This window comes from Brassica napus, chromosome C2, assembly GCF_020379485.1.
Source record: "Brassica napus cultivar Da-Ae chromosome C2, Da-Ae, whole genome shotgun sequence".
In the NCBI taxonomy this organism is placed as follows: domain Eukaryota; kingdom Viridiplantae; phylum Streptophyta; class Magnoliopsida; order Brassicales; family Brassicaceae; genus Brassica; species Brassica napus.
In genome coordinates, this window is record NC_063445.1 from 13,991,958 (window position 1) to 14,012,068 (window position 20,111).

Genomic DNA, 20,111 nt, shown 5'->3' on the forward strand with positions numbered 1-20,111 from the left:
AATCGACTGAACCTCTCATCCAAGCTGTCGAATCGCCGTCGTAAATCGTCGACGTTGGAGTCCAGAGCTCCAATCCGTTGTATCGATTCTTCGAGAGTCGTTGATCTCGTCATCGCCTTCGATCGTCGCGAGATCCGAGAGCTCACCGCACCAAATGATAAGAGAATGTATATATGTTTATTGAATTACCGCCCAGCCTCCCTCTCTTGTACTCTACACGCAGAGTTACAAGCCAATACAAGAACTCTCAAGACGACTCACTCGTCAAGAGCCAGTGATCAAGACCTTCTAGTCTAGATCCTAGTTACTCAGTACTCAAAAAATACTTGACTTTACAAACAGACTCCTATTTATAATAGACGAATGACTCAATTATCTAACGTCTGTAACTGCCTGTAACAACCCATAACCGTTATTGATCTGACTCCATATTGTCCACGTCAGCTGTGACGTTCTTTCCTGCTTGAATACTCTTCTCTTCATGCTTCTTCTTACGATAATAGACTCTCCATGGCTTATCAACTGGTTTGGTAGAGGAAGGAGCGCCAAGTTCATGTAGTAGCATCTGGAGCCAGCAAACCTCAGCAGTAGTTGCAGCAAGTGATCGATATTCCGCTTCTGTGGACGAGCGAGCAACACCAGTTTGCTTCTTCGAGGACCATGCTATCGGGTGGCGACCAAGGTAGACGATGTATGCGCCAGTGGAGGTGTAGTCGTCTTTATTACCAGCCCAATCGGCATCCGTGAACGCATGTAAAGAAGGAGTATTGTGAGCAGAGAGAAAGAGGCCTCTTGTTATCGTCCCGGAAAGATAACGTAGAATTCTTTTCACAGCTTGCCAATGATATGTTGTTGGTTTGTGCATAAACTGTGACATTTTATTGACTGGAAACGAGATGTCTGGCCGGGTGAGGGAAAGATATTGCAGGCTCCCAACGACCGCACGATACTCAGTTGGATCAGCAAGAGGAGTACCTGAAAACAGAGTTAAAGGTGTGTTAGAACACATAGGTGTTTTAATTGGATTGCAATCTGTCATATTTGTCCTATGTAATAAATCTGAGATATAACAAGATTGATTTAAATAAAGACCATCCTTAGTTCTCTGCACTTCAATGCCAAGGAAAAAGGATAAATCATCTAAATCTTTAAGTGAAAAACGTTGAGATAAGGATTCGATAAACCGTGATGTGTGGTCTGAGTTGTTGCCGGTGATAATGAGGTCATCGACATAGACTAGCATGTAGATGAGGACGCCATTCGTGTTGTAGATGAACAGAGACGCATCTGCAATAGAATTTTTGAAACCTGATTGCAGAAGAAACGTTCGCAGTTCATTGTACCACGCTCGGGGAGCTTGTTTAAGGCCGTATATTGCCTTGCGTAATTTGCAGACAGCTTGAGGATGATCTTTATCAAGAAACCCCGGTGGTTGCATCATGTAGACATCTCCTTTGAGGTGACCTTGCAAAAAAACATTATTAACATCAAGTTGACGTAAGTTCCAGTTACGAGAAACAACTATACTGAGAACAGTATGGATAGTCGCAGGTTTTACAACCGGACTAAACGTATCATGATAATCAATTCCTGGACGCTGAGTAAAGCCTTTGGCGACTAGACGGGCTTTGTAACGAGCGATCGTGCCGTCAGGATTCCTTTTGATTGTGAAGATCCACCTGCAACCTACAACATTGACTTTGTTAGTTGCATCAGTTAAAGTTTTTAAATCCCAAGTGCGATTGCCTATTTGAGCATTGAACTCCTCGCTCACTGCTTTGCGCCAATGGGGGCTCTTTAGTGCTTCTTTTGTTGACGTGGGTATCTTATCTAGAGATGGAGATATTTTGGTATGGAGGTTGAGTTTCTGAACAGGTTTTCTGGTTCTAGTACTAACACGAGTTGGTTGAGAGGCTGTAGGTAATGGATCTATGGAGGTAGGAGCTTGGGTTGTTGTAGTTGGAGCCGTTGCAGGTTGAGTAGCAGAAGTATCAGGTTCTGTCTCAGGAGGGCCAGGTTGAACTATGGGCGTAGAGGCTTGTGGTACAACTAATGGATAGGGAGAAGTCGGTGGCTGACTAGTTTGTGGTACCACCGAAACTATAGGAAAAGAAGGAGTGAGACTATCTGCAGCATCATCTTCTTGGTCATTTGTGGTAGAAACCGAAAATGGAAAAACCGTTTCATGAAAAACTACATGCCTCGAAGTATAAATTCTAGATGTTTGTCTATCTAAACAAAAATATGCGCTTTGTGTCATGGAATATCCAAGAAAAACACAAGGGGTGGATTTTGCATCAAGCTTATGGGATGCATATGGATGAACCCATGGAAAACATAAGCACCCAAAGATGCGAAGTTTTTCATAACTAGGGACATGTCCATGTAAACATTGAAACGGAGTTTTAAAATCTAAAACCGAAGTTGGCATTCTATTAATGAGATAGACCGCTGTTGCAAAAGCATACGTCCAGAGCGTTTTAGGCATTGAAGCGTGAGATAGAAGAGAAAGACCTGTCTCGACAATATGTCTATGACGACGCTCAGATATCCCATTATGCTCTGGAGTGTGAGGCGGGCTTGTCATATGAGAGATGCCATGAGAAGCCAAAAACGAGGTTAAAGCAATATACTCACCCCCATTATCAGTGTATAGAGTTCTAAGCTTGGCTTGAAATCGATTTTCAACCAAGGCTTTGAATCTAGTAAAGACTTCGAAAACTTGTGATTTTTGTTTTAACGGATAAAGCCATGTGTAACGAGTAAAATGATCGACGAAAATTACGTAATATTTGAAACCATCAACCGAGATCAGTGAAGATGTCCACACATCGGAAAAGACAATATCAAGACGAAAAGACGAGTGTAAAGTCGAGTTTTGAAAAGGAAGCTTGTGCATTTTATTGATAGAACATGCATTGCATGGAGAAGCCATTAAAACATTCGAACTAATAGGTAAATGAAATTCAGAAATAAGTTTTTGAAGAATTGGAAAAGCGGGATGACCAAGACGCGAGTGCCAGTCAGACATGGATGTCTTCACAGCTGAAGCAAAGGCAAGAGATGGACGTTTGGGAGATGTGCTGATCGGCCATTCGTAAGTTCCGTCTTTAGGTGTTCCCTCCAGACGTAGAGCCCCCGTTAGCAGATCTCTGACCTGAAAATATGTTGGAGTGAAAGTAACAGCCACACCATTAGTGGTACACAATTGAAACACAGAGATAAGATTCTTTTCAAGTGATGGAACACATAGTACACTATTAAGAAAGAAAGGTTTAGTATAAGAGGGAAGAGATAAAGAACCATGAAGTCCGGACCCATCACCGAGTAGAACGTCATCACTTCCACCATACGGATTATGCAAAGAGAGATTAGCCAAGTCCGACGTCATGTGATGTGAGGCACCGCTATCAAACAACCATGTTGATGAATCGGACATGATGGCTTGATTTGCTTGTGGCTGCCATCCAGTATTGCGGTTCTGAGTCTGCCATGGTGGTTGAGTACGCATCTGAGGAACCGACGAAGGTTGTGTAGAGCCTTTAACGATACGGAACTCAGGACAATAGCGTGCACTGTGACCCTGTATACCACAGGCTTGACAGCGGTCTAAGTAAGGTTCAGAAAACCGTTGTTGAGTGGACTGCTGATTGTTGTTGTGGCGTGACTGACTATTGTTGTTGTTGTGTTGCTTCCATGGTTGACGTGTTCTAGTATCAGTGGCATGAGCAACGATTGGTCCAGGGACAGAGGGTTCCTTACACATGAGCATGGCTTCACGGTTGAGAAGCCTTTCGTGTAGTTCAGCAAAGGGAATAGTAGTATCACGCCCATTGATCGCATCTATCTCAGGTTTGTAGTCATCACTTAGACCATCAAGAATGCGCTATGTGAGATCTTCTGGGTCCATCGGTTTGCCTAGTAGAGCAAGTTCGTCTGCCTTCGATTTGATGGTGCGAAGATAGTCACTTATGGTTTGAGTACCTTTCACACAGATTTCGATTTGTTTCTTGAGCTGGCGTATGTGACCGCGAGTGGGATTCCCAAAAGTGGATGCTAACAGATCCCATACCTCCTTTGTGGTGGTAGCACTAGAGACACCGTCTGAACCGGTAAAGAAATAGCTCCGATGATTGAGCTGTAGAGGAGTCGATCTTGTCGTCTCCACGGTGTATACGCAGGATTTGGTTGCACTTCTCCAGCAATGTTATCTGTCGGAGATGGCGCTGCGTTTGTATTCTCAATAAAGTGATGGAGTTCGTGACCTTCAAGCAGTGCTCGAATTTGTCGACTCCACATCAGATAATTGGCAGTCGTGAGTTTGGTAACACCCGACATATTGACGGATAGTAAGGAGGTGCGAGGATTTGCGGGGTCAAAGACCAGAGCACGTTCAGTGGTATTATCAGCCATGGATATAGTCACAGAGGAACAGAGTGAAACAGAGAGAATAGAGAAGGGATTTTGGAGAACGGAGAAGAAGAAGAATGGGAACGCCGGAAAAGGAAAAAGAAAAATAGGTTTAGCCCTATGGTGGCTCTGATACCATATTGAGTATTGGACTTGAATGATTCTATTGATTAGTAGAGCTTAGCTCTTATATGTACATCGATGGTTACAGTAAAGGTAAGACAATATTGAGATCATAATTACAGAGAATAAGAACGTTAGAGAGAATCTATAATATGGACTTTCCATTCTCTTACACTGAGGATGCTTAGAGCTGCTGGTTTCGTGCAGAATCTTATCTTCACCTCTTAAGTTTTGTGTAAGATAGGAAACAAAAAAAACACGCCGAATTTGTAAACTCCCAGATGTATAATCTCTCTTTTGTTACAAGACCTATCAGGTATCTTTTTTGTAAGGACATAGAAGCATGAGTTTATGCTGTGATTAGGAAAAGATAGATATTGAGATGGCGTTTAACTCTAAAACCTCTCCATGAATATTGTGTATTGAAGGAATCTGATAGACAATATAACCAATTAGTTTATTGAATATCAAGTTAATACACAAAATCAAGAAACTTTCTTCTTGAGATCATACACTAGATACCTTTCTCTTTGTGTTCTACACAATTTCTCACAAAAATGTCTAATTCTAAATGAAGAAGATGAGTCACTTATATAAGACTTCCGATCGTTGACTTTGACTCTAACAGCCAACTCTACTCATCCATCTTCATTCATGCCTTGTCAGCTTCTTATTGCATCATGCTTGCCAGCTCATCTTTGTGCATACGGTACCAATCAGAATCAACAGATTTTTCTGTAGCATGGTGTTCCAGAGTTGACCGAGCCACCTCATCAAATCTGGTGTGGTAGCAGCGAAGACCGAGTGATGAAAACGCAGTTAAGCTTGACATGATAGGGCGCAACACTAATCATGGCCGCCTCTTCTGTTGTTGATTTGGTGTGTTCGTGCTCGTTCTGTTCATAGAAACATCAGGCATGTGACTTTCTTGCCAGGGTACACCTGGTGGAGTCAGACTGGCGTGAAACGTGGCTGTGGCGACCAGTAAAGCGCTACGTGCCTCTGAAGGGGAGTCTCTATACTTTTTGAAACTGAAATACTTAACAAGATCTTTGTGACTCCCTTTCTCCCACTGGGCATGTGGAAGTAAAAGCGGTTCACTCGACATTAGTGGTACCGATGAGTTTCTCATAGTTTTCTCTATCGCCAGCTTCGCTTGGAAACATAATCAGCAAATCCAATGCAGAGAGAGACTCATCTTGTTCATAGCATTCACCTCAAATGTCCTTGACTCTTATGGAATTGCTTGAACAACACTTCAATCACCTGTAAGGTAAAGAGGAAAAAAAAAACAGATTTGATTGGTGATTTTTTTCTTGAAGAGCTGTGTTACCCTGTTTATATTTCTTGTGCAACACTTCAACCTAATTCGTCTCTGTGCTCAACTCAGCAATGGCTACCACCGCTCCGATCTCTTGTGGCAGAACAGCAAGATGCAAACCGGTTTGACCTTGAACAGTATCGTCTTCTATGCCATCAACACAGCTCGATACAATCTCTCTCATCACATCGGTTTTACCTCTAACCGCTGCTACATGAAAAAGAGTCTTCCCATCTAATACCTTTAAGCCGGCAAAGCTTCTTATCAATTCCCAAAATCGCCCTCACATTCTGTACTTAGCCAGCTGCTTGCTGCAGCTGCTTGCTGCAGCTGCATGAAGAGGGCTAAAACTTTCTTTCTTCACGCAAACGTGTTTAACAACTTGCTAGGAAGAAGAAAACGCCAAGGCCTAAGAGGAAGACAAAACCTTGTATCTCTGTGTTACTCCATTTGTTTCTAAGTGAGTGATGGAATATGTGTTTGTAAACTCGGTTTATGGTTGTCGACTTTTGGAAGGTTGTTGCAGGTTTTTAACGATTGTGATTGCAGGTTTTTGAATGATTGTGATGTATGAAAGCTTGTTGCAGGTTTTTGAAATGTCGTTGTATGAAATGTCTCAGGTTTTTTGAAAAGTTTGTGGTTGCTCCATTTTATGTTCTTATTTTTGCAGAAATGATTCTAGAAATATAACTAGTACTAATTGGTACAACTAGTATTATTTCCTAGTTAAAAGAAGACAAAACATGTTAAATCGAATAAAACTGAACAACTTGGAAACGTGTCATCAATTTCAAATTACCAAAAAAACATTATTCTACAAAGTTATATTCAAAACTTTTAGGTGGTGTTATTCGTTGCAGATATTAGACTCAACTCCAACAGATTTAAAATGGGTAATATTTTGAGTGATTCATTAATGATTTATAGTTCTTTCTTATAATCAATACCAATAGATTTTAAAATAGATAAGATTTATAAAAAAATATTTTTGAATTATCAATCCAAATATGCTTGATTTTAGAATGATTCACTATTGATCTCTAGTGATTTGTCTCCGAATTGAACGTTCAATTTGATTCTCATATGCAGTGACGAGTGTTAATAACAAAACGTCTATATTAGAATCATCTTCCTCATAAATAATTTGTTCCATTGTTTCGAAACCTGCCACAAAATATGATAATAATACAGATCATAACAATTTTATAAATAATAAGAAGGTTTTTAAACTTCAAGGGCCTCAAGCAATCAAATATCATCATAGATTCGTAACTCTTGTGAAATTATAATGTAATCATTTATTACTGCCAGTTAAAAGAGCATTGAAGATGATTCAATGGAGTCAAAATAATAAGTTGATAGAATACCTTCGTTGTTGCAGAAAGAAATCTATTGTTGGGAATCTTGGGATGAAAATATTGATTGAGAGTCAAGAATAAAACTGAAAAATCTGATTCACCATGATAAGACTCGTCTGTTATTTGAAGAACAAGAAAATATGAAAGAAAAAAAAAGAAGAAAATAAAGATGACACACACCCGTAAGAAAAACGTGGGTTGATAACTCTGAATTTTCAACTGAAAATCTTTAGGTAAAGCTTGGATTCTGATTGCTAAAATTTACTCATAAAAGTAATATCAAAATCATTCAACTTCTATATAACTCTTTTTACTATGAAAATCAATCCATGCATGAATAACACTAGATTTAAAATCATAATTAGATTGAATAACAACAAATTTTAAATTCTTATGTTAATGATATTATAAATACAAGAACCAATAACACTAGATTTGAACTCTTTCAATAAAAAATATGTTAAATACAAGAACCAATAACACTAGATTTAAACTCTTTCAATAAAAAATATTTTAAATACAAGAACCAATAACACTGGATTTATAAAAAGAATTTAAAATTAACTATTGAATAACAACAGATTGTTCTTGGATTTAAATTATATTCAAGTCCATCAATGAATAACACCTTTAGTTGTACAACTTTGTAAAGAGTTGTATTTTGATGGTTTACATATATTATTAGTAGTAGTATCATACACGAAATTAAACTTTTTCAATTGTATTTATGTTTTTGTATACTCAATATTTATGATGTTTCTAACTTATTACATATGTATTAAAACGTGCATAGTATTTTTTTTCCTTTTTTAAGAGATTGATATTTCTAAATTAACCTTAAAAGTATATGGTAAAATATGTGAAAATATGTTGTTTATCTAACCAATGTTGAATATTTTTAGTTTCATCACAAAGATACTATCAAATCTATGTGTAGTAGACCTATTTAGTATTTTCATGCTAATCATATATGTAAATATGTGGCTCACTTGACCAAACACAAATAATCACAGTACAACTTAGTATACTAGTCATACTAGTTATACTAATTGTACTAGATGTACAAGTATTTTGAAATGTACTTGTTGTACGTTTTTTTGTTCACTTGACTTATAACTAGAATTATACCTAATAAAACCAAATACATTGCTATACAGAAAATAAGATCCTCAAACACAAATAACATCCTTAAAACAAAACTAACATAATCCACAAAACACGAATAACATCCACAAATCAAACACAATAACACATAAGAGTTACACACATGAAACACAATCAACATCATAAGTTTCACTATCAAGCATGCCAGTAATAAGCAAGGAATGTCTGGTAAACTTTTCAAGCATACTATCTTTAAGGTCCATGTCTAAAAGAGTAAATTCCCCTAGAGAAAAAAAGTAATTAATCTTAAATACTGTTATTATAAAGAAGATTAAATGAAATGTTTATTTGATTTATTATACTAATTTAAAATAGAACTAATGGATATATAAAGAGCCTACCTTACTTTCCACCTAATGATATGAAGCTTGACAAACACTCGATAGTAATGACAACTAGCGATATGACTAGAAGTCTTTTGATGAGGTTTTCAAAATAGTGTGGTGGATCAACTCCATTCTTCTTTCGGTGGATGATCATATAAAAATAACAAAAGATTAATAATTTAGGTTTATGCTAATAGCTTGACAACGTGGTTTGTCAATGATTCTTGGTTGATATTTATTCCAACTATACAGTAACTCAAGAGTACATGTTGTGGCCTGAGAAAAAAAGTCTTTTTTGTATCTAGTGATGAAAAATGTGTTACAACCATTGTTACGGTTGTGCAAGTTGTCATAGTCAAGTACTTTAATATTCAAAACTATTGAGCTAATTCTGTGCATTTTATTAAGTGCATTCATGAATTAAATCTAATTATTCATTAGTTTTATTAAAACTCTACTCATATGATCTATTATCTAATAAACAAATTCAGAATTTTATCATAAAATAATAATAGAAGATTTTAAAAAAAACTTCAGACTAGATCACCTTCAACTTTAGACAAACTGTTTAACAGAAAATGACATATACACATCTCTTTTTGGTTTCTTGAATATTTTGTTGATGCATATATACCACAAGTTTTAATATCCAATTACGATGTAGAAATGCCAAAGATGATTTACATAACCAAACCGAATTGAATTCCTTAACAAGAAGTGAACCATAGCAAATCAAACCATAACAAAGGTTCATTTAATATACAACTCAAAAACATGAATCTGAAGAGAAATAGAGATCAAATTCCAATACTTTGCATACATGCTTAAATTTGAAAAACAAGCAGAGCGGTGAAATATTTGTAACATACTTTCTACCAAATTGTATATATAATATTTGTCTTAAGAGTTAATCATTGATTACTGGCAAAAATATAAAGGAAAGAAACTCTGCCAATGTTGTCATCTCATTAGATGTCATTGGTAATTTTCTAAAAATCACTTTATTAGCTTTGCTTAAAAGCCTTCAATTTGCATATGCATTCTTTGGTAGCCGATCTTCGTTTATATCTAAAGAATGTAACTATATTTGAAAGTTAAAGAGAACATGTTATAAGTGAACATATTACAAGAAGTTCACTCATAGGCAAACTTCAAAATAACACTCGAAGAACCCATATCTGAAAAATACCATGTAAGAGAGTAACTATTGATTCTTAGATCTATAAACAAAGATTGACATAATTAAATCTATCAAAACGGTTTAAGGGTTTGGTGATGTTTGACAAATCTTCCGTCAATGTTTGCCAAAACAAAAAGTGTTTTCATGCAGAGTTACGAGAAATCATTATATTAGAATACCAAGGAAAATTCTCTATTAACAAATAATGATGCAGTTGTTTACTGTTTTTGGATAATGGCAGATGGATAATGTGGGGTGTCAGTTTCTTGTTAATTCAAGTAATAGGAGGAAATGTTTTTGTTGATGAAAAACAAATCAAATATGAAAGTTTTTCTCCACATGATTTGTGTAGATTATAACATGATTAAGGAGATGAAAGCAGTCGAGCTTTCTTATATGCTGCCTAAATACATATTGGGACAAATGTCCAGCAACAATTTTGATGTTTTTGAGTAATAATATACAACTTAGAAACTTTATCACAATGTCCAAAACGAGCAGTATGCACATTTGTGTCTAATTAAGAAAAAATCATGGCGGTCATGATGTGAATGGAAATCAAAAGTGTGTTGTCAAAGATGTGAAGAATGGTTCTCGTTTTAGTAGTGTAAACGGTCAGATTGGTCTAATGGGCCTTAGTGATGCGAAGATGCTTGACGGGCCGCGTCAGGAAAATCGAAGCCCATTCAGAAGGACTTAAAAGACGGAGCTGGTGATTGAGCTGAAGTCGTCGTCTTCTTTTCTTTTCTGTTACGAGAGCTGTAACTAATTCTCTGTAACGATCAATATCTAGTGCATTCCGGGATACCGATCCTGAAGAGAGAAGTACCCGGAGTTGGAGTGGGGAACTCTATAATTCGTGTGTGTACTTTAGTTCTTTACTCTTTAAACCAACATCACACGAGAGCGAGAGAGAGAGAGAGAGAGAAGTGAGCGAGTGCGATCGAGAACGTATCGGTAACAAGTGGTATCAGAGTGCTGGTTTCGCTGGAAAGGATACTAGATCGACTCAGGGTTCGCGAAGGAAGAAGGATCAGTTATATCATCCAGATCTGACGAGAAGCAGTCAAGATCATCTAGATCTAACTGGAAGCGAGCAAGAAGGACGAAGAGATAAGGAAGAAAGATTCGACGGGGATCGATCTATAAGATCTCCAGGGGAGTGATTCTTACCTTTCTTTGATAAGACCTTAGATCAATTTTGCCTAATATTGTATAATAATAAACATCCAAAACTAGTTTATCCTAGAAGTGCATTGATCTGAATCTGGAATTAGATTGCTACTGATTTATTCCTTTGAAATCTGATTGTTATCTGCAGGTGACAAACAGATTGAGGTGGAGTCAGCATGGATCCTACGCCGGGGAAATTTCATATGGATAAGTTTGACGGCAAGGGCGACTTTGGATTATGGAAGTATAAGCTGTTGGGGCAGCTAGAGATTCAAGGTCTAGGTTTAGTACTGAAGGAAGAATCCGAGCCAACTTCAGAAGAGAAGTCAGATGACTCAGATGTTAAGGAAGCTAAGGTGGATCCTAAAGCAGCTGAGAAAGACATCAGGGTCAAGAATCTATTGGGGACGTGTCTGAGTGATACTATCCTAAGGAAGATAATGCACGAGCCCACAGCTTTGGGAATGTGGAGAGCTCTGGAACAAGACTATCAGACGAAGTCTCTTCCAAATCGGATATACTTGAAGCAGAGCTTTGCAAGCTTCAAGATGGAAGAAAGAAAATCGATAGAGGAGAACCTTGAAACCTTCTTGAAACTAATTGCAGACCTGGCGAGCTTGAAGATCATGGTGAGTGATGAAGATCAAGCCATTCAACTCCTTACAAGCATCCCAATGCCATATGAACCTCTGGTTCACACACTGACATATGGGACTGGAAAGGAAACACTCACAGTGAATGAAGTCGTTTCATCGGCTTACGCAAAGGAGGCAGAGCTGAGACAAAAGGGAGTTCAGAGCAAGTCTAGGCAGGGAACAGAAGGGTTGTATGTGGAAAGCAGAGGGAGGTCTGAAAGAAATGGATCTCGAAATTCAAACATCCGAGGGAGGAGCAGAGATTATGACAGAGGAAGATCAAAGTCAAGACCAAAGTTTGGACCAAAAGCTTACTGGATCTGTGGAGATGAAAATCATTGGAAACGCGACTGTCCAAAGAGAGGTAGACAAGATAACAGCAAGCCATCTACTTCAGCAAACGTCGCTTCAAAGCTACCTACCTCCATAGCCTTGACATCAAGCTTACTTTCAAAGAGTGATGAATGGGTGCTAGACTCTGGGTGTACATTCCACATTACACCCAAACGGAAGTTTTTATCACAGTTTGAAGAGTTCGTAGGGAACAAGGTCCTCATGGGTAATAATACTCACTGTGTGGTGAAAGGACAGGGCACTATCACTATTGACAGTCCAGATGGAACAGTTGTAACCCTCAGTCAGGTGAGATATATTCCAGACATGAGAAGAAACTTGATCTCCTTTGGTCAATTGGAACAGTCAGGATGCAAGTACACTGGCGCAGGCTTCAAGGTGGATTTCTACAGAGGAGATCAGAGAGTGTTGACAGGACAGTATGACCAAGGCCTCTATTACCTTCAAGGGTCAGTCAGAGGAAACATGGATAAGGAGTCTTGCAACACAGTCGACATTACAAACAGATGGCACTCACGCTTGGCACATATGAGCCAGTCATCAATGGAGACTCTTGCAAGAAAGGGTTACTTAAAGAAGGAGGAGGTGAAGACTCTGGGGTTCTGTGAGGCATGTGCGATGGGAAAATCTCACAAGCTGAGTTTTCCAAAAGCAAAGCATTCAACAAAAGGAATACTTGACTACGTTCACTCAGATCTGTGGGGTTCGCCAAACGTCACTCCGAGCCTTTCAGGATGCAAATACTTCTTGACATTCATCGACGACTACTCCAGAAAAGTATAGATATACTTTCTCAGAACAAAGGACGAAGCATTTCAGAAGTTTGAGGAATGGAAGATACTCGTTGAAAACCATACACAACGAAGACTGAAGTGTCCAAGGACTGACAACGGCCTCGAGTTCTGCAACAATTCTTTTGATAAGGTTTGTAAAGACACAGGGGTGAAGCGACACAAGACATGTCCTTATACCCCTCAGCAGAACGGAGTCTCAGAGCGCATGAACATAACAATAATGGATAAAGTAAGGAGTATGTTACACGAAACTGGGTTAGGAGCAGAGTTTTGGGCTGAGGCAGCTTCAACAGCAGTGTATATCATCAACAGATCACCAGGTTCAGACATCAACTTCGAGATTCCAGAAGAGCTGTGGTCAGGTTCAGAACCGAGATATGAGCATTTGAGAAGGTTTGGATGTGTCTCCTATGTCCATACAGTGGCTGATAAGATATGTCCTCGAGCGACAAAGGGAGTACTTCTTGGCTATGCTCTTGGTACTAAGTCTGGCTCTTAGACGAGGAAAAGGTAGTGATCAGCAAAGATGTGGTGTTCAATGAGGAGAAGTTGTACAAGCAAAGGGAAGAGGTCACAGAAGTGACAATTGAAACTGTGAAGCAAACAAGCCCGAAGAAGAAAGTTTCATTCAAAGAAACTTTGGAGGAGTTTGAACCAGAAAACGAAACGGAAGGAGAGTCTTCTGCTCGAGGTGGAGTTAGTGTGCTAAAGGACCCAATAAACCTTTCAGACAGCAGTGACTCAGAGGAGGAAGATGAGTTGGCTACTGATGAAGCAGGTGAAGATTTGACCGACTACATACTGGCAAGATACATAGTCAGAAGGAAGATTAAGCCTCCATCGAAGTTCGGCGATACTGATCTTGTAGCATACGCTCTGGCAAGTTCAGAGGCCATAGAGATTGAAGAGCCAAAATCCTATGAAGAAGCAACAAGAAGTAAAGATTAGGGCTTGTGGAACGGAGCGATGAGTGAAGAAATGGTATCACATGACGTAAACCAGACTTGGGAGTTAACTGACAAGCCGAAGGACCAGAAAGTAATAGGCTGCAAGTGGGTTTACAAATACAAGCTCGGTATCCCAGGAGTAGAAGAACCAAGGCATAAAGGTAGATTGGTAGCAAAAGGTTTTTCTCAAGTTGAAGGGATAGATTACAACGAGGTGTTTGCCCCAGTTGTTAAGCACATGTCTATCAGGCTGCTTCTGTCAGCAGTTGTGAACTTCGACATGGAACTGGATCAGATGGACGTAAAAACGACATTTCTCCATGGGATTCTACAAGAAAGGATCTATATGTCACAACCTGAGGGTTTCGTGAAGAAGGGTCAAGAAGAAAAGATATGTCTCTTGAAGAAAGCGCTTTACGGGTTAAAGCAATCTCCACGTGAATGGAATCATCGTTTTGATGATTTCATGACAAAGAAGAAGTACATCAGAAGTCAATATGATCCCTGTGTATACATGAAGGGGAAGACAATAGAGTCGAAAGTTTATCTACTGCTTTATGTAGACGATATCTTGATAACGTCACATAGCAAGATGGAGGTTGATTTATTGAAGAAGCTTATGAGAACGGAATTTGAGATGAAGGATTTAGGTCCAGCTCGACGTATTCTTGGTATGGACATTCTGAGAGACAGAAGTAGTGGAGTGCTAAGGCTATCTCAAGAGAAGTATCTGGAGCAGGTCCTAAAGACTTTTGGAATGCAAGGTGTAAGTTCAGTTCAGACTCCGATTGGTTCGCAATTCAAGTTAAAGGCAGTGTCAAAGCCAGAAGAAGCAGATCAGATGAAGAAAATGGAGGATATTCCGTATGGAAGCGCAGTAGGTAGCTTGATGTACGCTATGGTAGGCTCGAGACCGGATCTTGCTTATGGTTTGGGACTAGTCAGTAGGTACATGGGGAAGCCTGGAACAGAACATTGGGCAGCGGTGAAGTGGATGTTGCGTTACGTTAAGGGAGCTGCGGGTTTGAGTTTGTTGTTCACAAAAGGATCAGACTTTCAGGTCAGAGGGTATTGTGATTCAGACTACGCATCAGATCGAGATCGGAGCAGGTCAATTACAGGTTTTGTATTTACAGTGGGAGGCAACACGGTGAGTTGGCGTTCGTGTCTACAAAAAGTGGTTGCGTGGTCTACTACAGAGGCTGAGTACATTTCGTTGTCAGAGTCGAGCAGAGAAGCGGTGTGGTTGAAAGGAATCTGCGAAGAATTGGGGTTCAAGCAGCAAGCAGCAGAGATATACTGCGACTCGCATAGTGCGATCTATTTGGCTAAGAACAGTATGTTCCATGAACGCACAAAGGATGTTAGAGTCAAGTATAATTTTATACGAGAGCTGGTGGCACATGGATTTGTGAAAGTCTTGAAGATTCACACTTCAGAGAATCCAGCGGATGCACTTACGAAAGTTTTGCCAGGAGAGAAGTTCAGTGGTCATGTCAAGACACTGAACATTTCTGAAGCTTGAAGTGAAGCTTCACGAGCCAGGATTATCTCGGAGGTTTCAGTAAAGAGAGATGATGCAGAGGCAGATAAGGCTAACGGTGCGGGAAAAGTTAACAGGTGTTTGACTGAAGGTGGAGCTTATGCTCGGGAAGTCTCAGTGATTGAGAGAGTGACAGTGTTACCAGGATCAGGAGTGCACAAGATCAGTATCAAGTTCTGGTGCTGAGAGAGAAACAAGAACCAAGGTGGAGTTTGTGAAGAATAGTTCTCGTTTTAGTAGTGTAAACGGTGGTCTAATGGGCCTTAGTGATGCGAAGATGCTTGACGGGCCGCGTCAGGAAAGTCGAAGCCCATTCAGAAGGACTTAAAAGACAGAGCTGGTGATTGAGCTGAAGTCGTCGTCTTCTTTTCTTTTCTGTTACGAGAGCTGTAACTAATTCTCTGTAACGATCAATCTCTAGTAAATTCCGGGACACCGATCCTGAAGAGAGAAATACCCGGAGTTGAAGTGGGGAACTCTATAATTCGTGTGTGTACTTTAGTTCTTTACTCTTTAAACCAACATCACACGAGAGCAAGAGAAAGAGAGAAGTGAGCGACTGCGAGAACGTATCGGTAACAAAAGATAACAATATTACAAAATTTGATAGTTTTGGAAATGTTCGATACAAGACTACGAAGTCAGCGCAACTTCGAAAAAGCGAAACCATTAAGGTTGATGACATATTAACTAATAATAAGGATTATAAAAAAAATTACACAAGCCTTTAATGATCGAAAAGTATGGTTCCAATAGCAAAATGTTTTGGAAATTCGTTGAATAGGAGTAAGCCTTACCGACAGACTAAAAGGAGGGCTTATGGGGGGTGGGGGGGGGGGGGGGGGGGGGGTGGGGTGTGGGATGGATGGACTACAAAATTTAATTAACGTCTTTCAATAAACTAAGATCGATTCAAGTTACGTTGTCCACAGAACATATGTAAGAAAATAAACTCTAAAATTTAAAGAACTTAGTCGAGTATAAAAAAAAGTAAAGAAAATTAGCTTAAAATATGTCTAAATAAAAAGGTAGAGGTCATGATCATTCACAAATACACACAAAGACGTAAAAAAGATTAGCTACAAACTTATAAACTTTTCTAAGATTTTATTTATTTATTGATTTGGCTCATTTTTTAATAATTTAGTAGATATTTTGATTACTTAATCGATGTTTCTAACGATTTAATTTTATTATAATTTTTGAATAAGTTTTTCAGAAAAATATATTTTTAAATATAAAATTTATTTAGAATATTTTGAGTATAAATGAAACATAGATTAGAGAGTGGGATTTGAACAAAGAAAAAAAAAAAAGATTAGAGAGTGGGGTTAAACCCAAAACTAATACAAGGCCTTGGGTTCAGAAGTTATTAGAATTGGGGTTTGTACATTGACAACGACCTTAAAGATTTTATTCTTAAATAAAAAAGAGCAAAGGGACCTGAAACGAAAGATGCAAGATGAGGCCGTAGACTCTTCAGACAGCATGAATGTTCCCGACATAGTTTTGCAGTCATCATCTCCCAAACTCTCACAGAAGCAAGACTACATCTTCCACGGAGGGAGACGTCATGTGAGGCCGTACTACTTCGAGTTCATCGCTCATGTAAGTATCTGTAAATATCCCTAAAGCCGCCACATTGAGATTTGAAAATTGGCTACGCCAATTTGTAGGTGAATAAACGGTGGACTGGGAAAACAATTGTTGATTTGTTCGCCGATGAGTTCAAAGGCAGACCTCGTGACTACTATGTACAATCTTCCTCTCAACGGAATGTGATTATCTCATGAGTATACAAATTTTGAATTTTGATTTTTTGTATCCAAACATTTTGCAGGTTGGTACTGTTAAAAGTGGAAGAATCAAAGTTGATGGAGAAACTGTACCAGCTTCTTATATTGTCAAATCTTCCCAAAAGATCACTCATTTCCTCCACAGGTGGTTGTTCTTCTTAATAGCTAAACTTTTTTTGTTCACATGGTTGCATCTTACAACTGGTTTTGCTAATTGCAAAGTTTACAAGTAGCTCCAGTGTTTTTGTCTAAGTGTATATCTAAAGTTGGAATGTGTGGAAGGTTTCAGGCATGAGCCACCGGTGATGACTGATGATGTAGAGATCCTTCTTAAAGAACCTGATGTTGTTACTGTCTGCAAGCCAGCTTCTATCCCTGTGAGAGAGTATTCCCTTTTGATTATTTTTCTCACTTCATGTGGTCTCTGTTGAATGTGAAGCCTGTTTTGTTCGGAAATCAGAATGATTAAATTAGACGACTCTACGCCAAAAACATAGTTTTCTTCACTTTCTGAAGTTGTAATGTCTGAAGCATTAGTATATATGAAAACATTGTGGATACAAAACAAGCCTTGTATATACATATAGGTGTTTTTTTTTTTTTTTGCTTTTATGGTGTAAGATTGACATGTTGGTAACAGCACCGATCTTTTTCTTCTTGTGCAGGTGCATCCGTGTGGTCAATACCGTAAGAACACGGTTGTTGGAATCCTTGATGCTGAGCATAACCTTGGCCCTCTATTTCGTATCCAACTACCAATCATTATTAGATGAGGATACAATACGAGTTGTCTTAGTTGATCTTTATTGTACTCAATCCCCATCATTGCTCCTATGTCTTTGAAACTCATGTAATGAATCTTTCCATTGACCTTAAACTTGATCTTGCCCCACCCTTGTCTCATATGCTCAACTTCATGGAAAATAGCTTCAAAAGTTGCAAGAAATTGACATGAAACTTCTTCATAAATAGGATAGGCCATGGAATAGAAGCTCTCCATCTTCATGTGCTGCATCATTGTCCTAACATCTCCTTCGATTCCTAGCTTTTCCATCATCTTGGTGTCAGCGAAGCGTGTTGGAACCCAAAAAACACCTTTAGCCAAGTGATGGTATAGCTCAGCAGCTGTTGGTGTCTTGCTCTTGGTATAGGAACAAGAGCAAGACACCAACAGCTGTTGAGCTATACCATCACTTGGCTAAAGGTGTTTCTTGGGTTCCAACACGCTTCGCTGACAGCAAGATGATGGAAGAGCTAGGAATCGAAGGAGATGTTAAGACAATGCTGCAGCACATGAAGATGGAGAGATTCTATTTCATGGCATATCCTACTTATGAGGAAGTTTCATGTCAATTCCTTGCAACTTTTGAAGCTACTTTCCATGAAGTTGAGCATGTGAGACAAGGGTGGGGCAAGATCAAGTTTAAGGTCATTGGAAAGACTCATTACATGAGTTTCAAAGACATAACAGCAATGATGGAGATTGAGGACGATGAAGATCCAACTCTCCCAAAATTCAACAAGCTTCCTACAGGTGTGTGGACGAGTATCCTGTGAAGATAGCGCACTCCGTTTTCCAAAATAATACAATACGAGTTGTCCTTGCATCATTTTTCTCACAGCTATTCACCGATTAGACCGTTTGGTTTCTGGATTGCTCATCATAGCAAGGACTGCAGCAAAGGCTGATTTTTTCAGGCAACAGGTACTACTCGTTTAAGTTAAGTTAGTCTCATTTAGTCCATATTCCATAAGATGTTACTGTCTCTCTGGTAAAATCAAAAATGTCATAACTTAGTACTTTTCAGATAGAGGGTGGATTGGTGAAGAAACGCTATATTGCAAAGGTTATTGGCGTGTTTCCAGAAGATGAGGTATGAGCTCCTTATAATACTGTTGATGGTTTAATCGCTGACTTCATATGCTGGTACACGAATTTTATTTACTACGGTATTAATCAACATCTAAACTGACATAATATCTCAAAATCAACCAACTTATCTTGAGGAAGCATAATAAGGCAAAGACTTGGGACGTTTATTTTGAAAGTTTATATGAAGTAGCTGCATGGCTTTGATTTTTCAGAAAGTGGTCGACGCCAATATAAATTATAATGGCAGCGAAGGAAGAAGCACAGCAGAGGTAAAAGCCACACTAAGATAATGTCTTCCATTTACACTTATAAGTAAAAACATTAGAATGCCTGTATTGCGTTATGCAGGACGCCAGTTCGAGTGGTGATGATAAGAAGGTGAAGGGGAAGCCCGCATGCACCAAGTTCACTAGAATCGATACAAATGGGACTCATAGCCTCGTCTTGTGTGAACCAGTGACAGGGAGAACTCATCAAGTAAGCAAGTGTTTATACATAATACTTAACGCATAGCTAGCTTATGAGGAGAGTACATAGGGACAAGTTTAGCCTTGTTTCTCATTTTGTTTTTTTTTTGGCGATTGTAGATAAGAGTGCATCTACAATATACAGGGCATCCCATAGCGAATGACCCGCTTTATCTAACTCAACACGTGGATGATCTTGAGACCAAGATTGCCAAAAGAATTGATGCAGGTGAGAGAAAGCTTGTCTCCCCAGAGGACTATATGTATTCCAGTGAAGATTTCAGCATCGATCCAATGTGCACAAACTGCCCTAAGCTGATCCCACAAGGGTATATACATAAAAGACTCTAAAACCACTATCAGTGTTCTTATTGTATTGAGCTAAACGGTGTCTCTCAATGTTTGCAGGTACGAGGAGCATGATGAGGCTCTTTGGTTGCATTGCGTTCGTTACTCTGGAACCGGATGGGAATACGAGTGTCCTTATCCATCTTGGGCTTCCCTTACATTGCCATTTTCTTAGACAAGAAACTGTAATTCTTATTACCAACAGTTGTAGCAACTCACTTGTTTAAGGGTTGTACTGTTATAATGATCTGATCAAGTTGATTTGTTGGATTCAAAAATTCTCTCTCATCTCACTCCCC

The 20,111-nt window shown here is 39.0% G+C and overlaps 1 protein-coding gene and 1 pseudogene across 1 annotated transcript; one reads left to right on the forward strand and one right to left on the reverse strand.

The window, feature by feature from the left end:
* Positions 1–5,383: 5,383 nt before the first annotated feature.
* LOC125582202 lies at positions 5,384–6,304 on the reverse strand (annotated as a pseudogene).
* Positions 6,305–16,752: 10,448 nt separating this feature from the next.
* On the forward strand, positions 16,753–20,090 carry LOC125581912 (RNA pseudouridine synthase 7-like). The gene is made up of 10 exons (XM_048748114.1): positions 16,753–16,936; positions 17,169–17,269; positions 17,414–17,501; positions 17,790–17,868; positions 18,747–18,829; positions 18,933–18,998; positions 19,210–19,266; positions 19,346–19,474; positions 19,585–19,793; positions 19,873–20,090. The coding sequence occupies exons 1-10, from the start codon at positions 16,784–16,786 to the stop codon at positions 19,985–19,987; spliced, it is 1,080 nt and encodes a 359-aa protein (XP_048604071.1). The 5' UTR covers positions 16,753–16,783; the 3' UTR covers positions 19,988–20,090.
* Positions 20,091–20,111: the final 21 nt, after the last annotated feature.

What these genes read in the sequence shown, in the direction of transcription:
- LOC125581912 (XM_048748114.1), top strand. Translation starts at nt 16,784, where the DNA reads ATGCAAGATGAGGCCGTAGACTCTTCAGACAGCATGAATGTTCCCGAC. An exon ending in ATCACTCATTTCCTCCACAG is followed by an intron (nt 17,270 to 17,413) that starts GTGGTTGTTCTT and finishes GGAAGGTTTCAG; the next exon opens with GCATGAGCCACCGGTGATGA. An exon ending in GCAAGCCAGCTTCTATCCCT is followed by an intron (nt 17,502 to 17,789) that starts GTGAGAGAGTAT and finishes CTTCTTGTGCAG; the next exon opens with GTGCATCCGTGTGGTCAATA.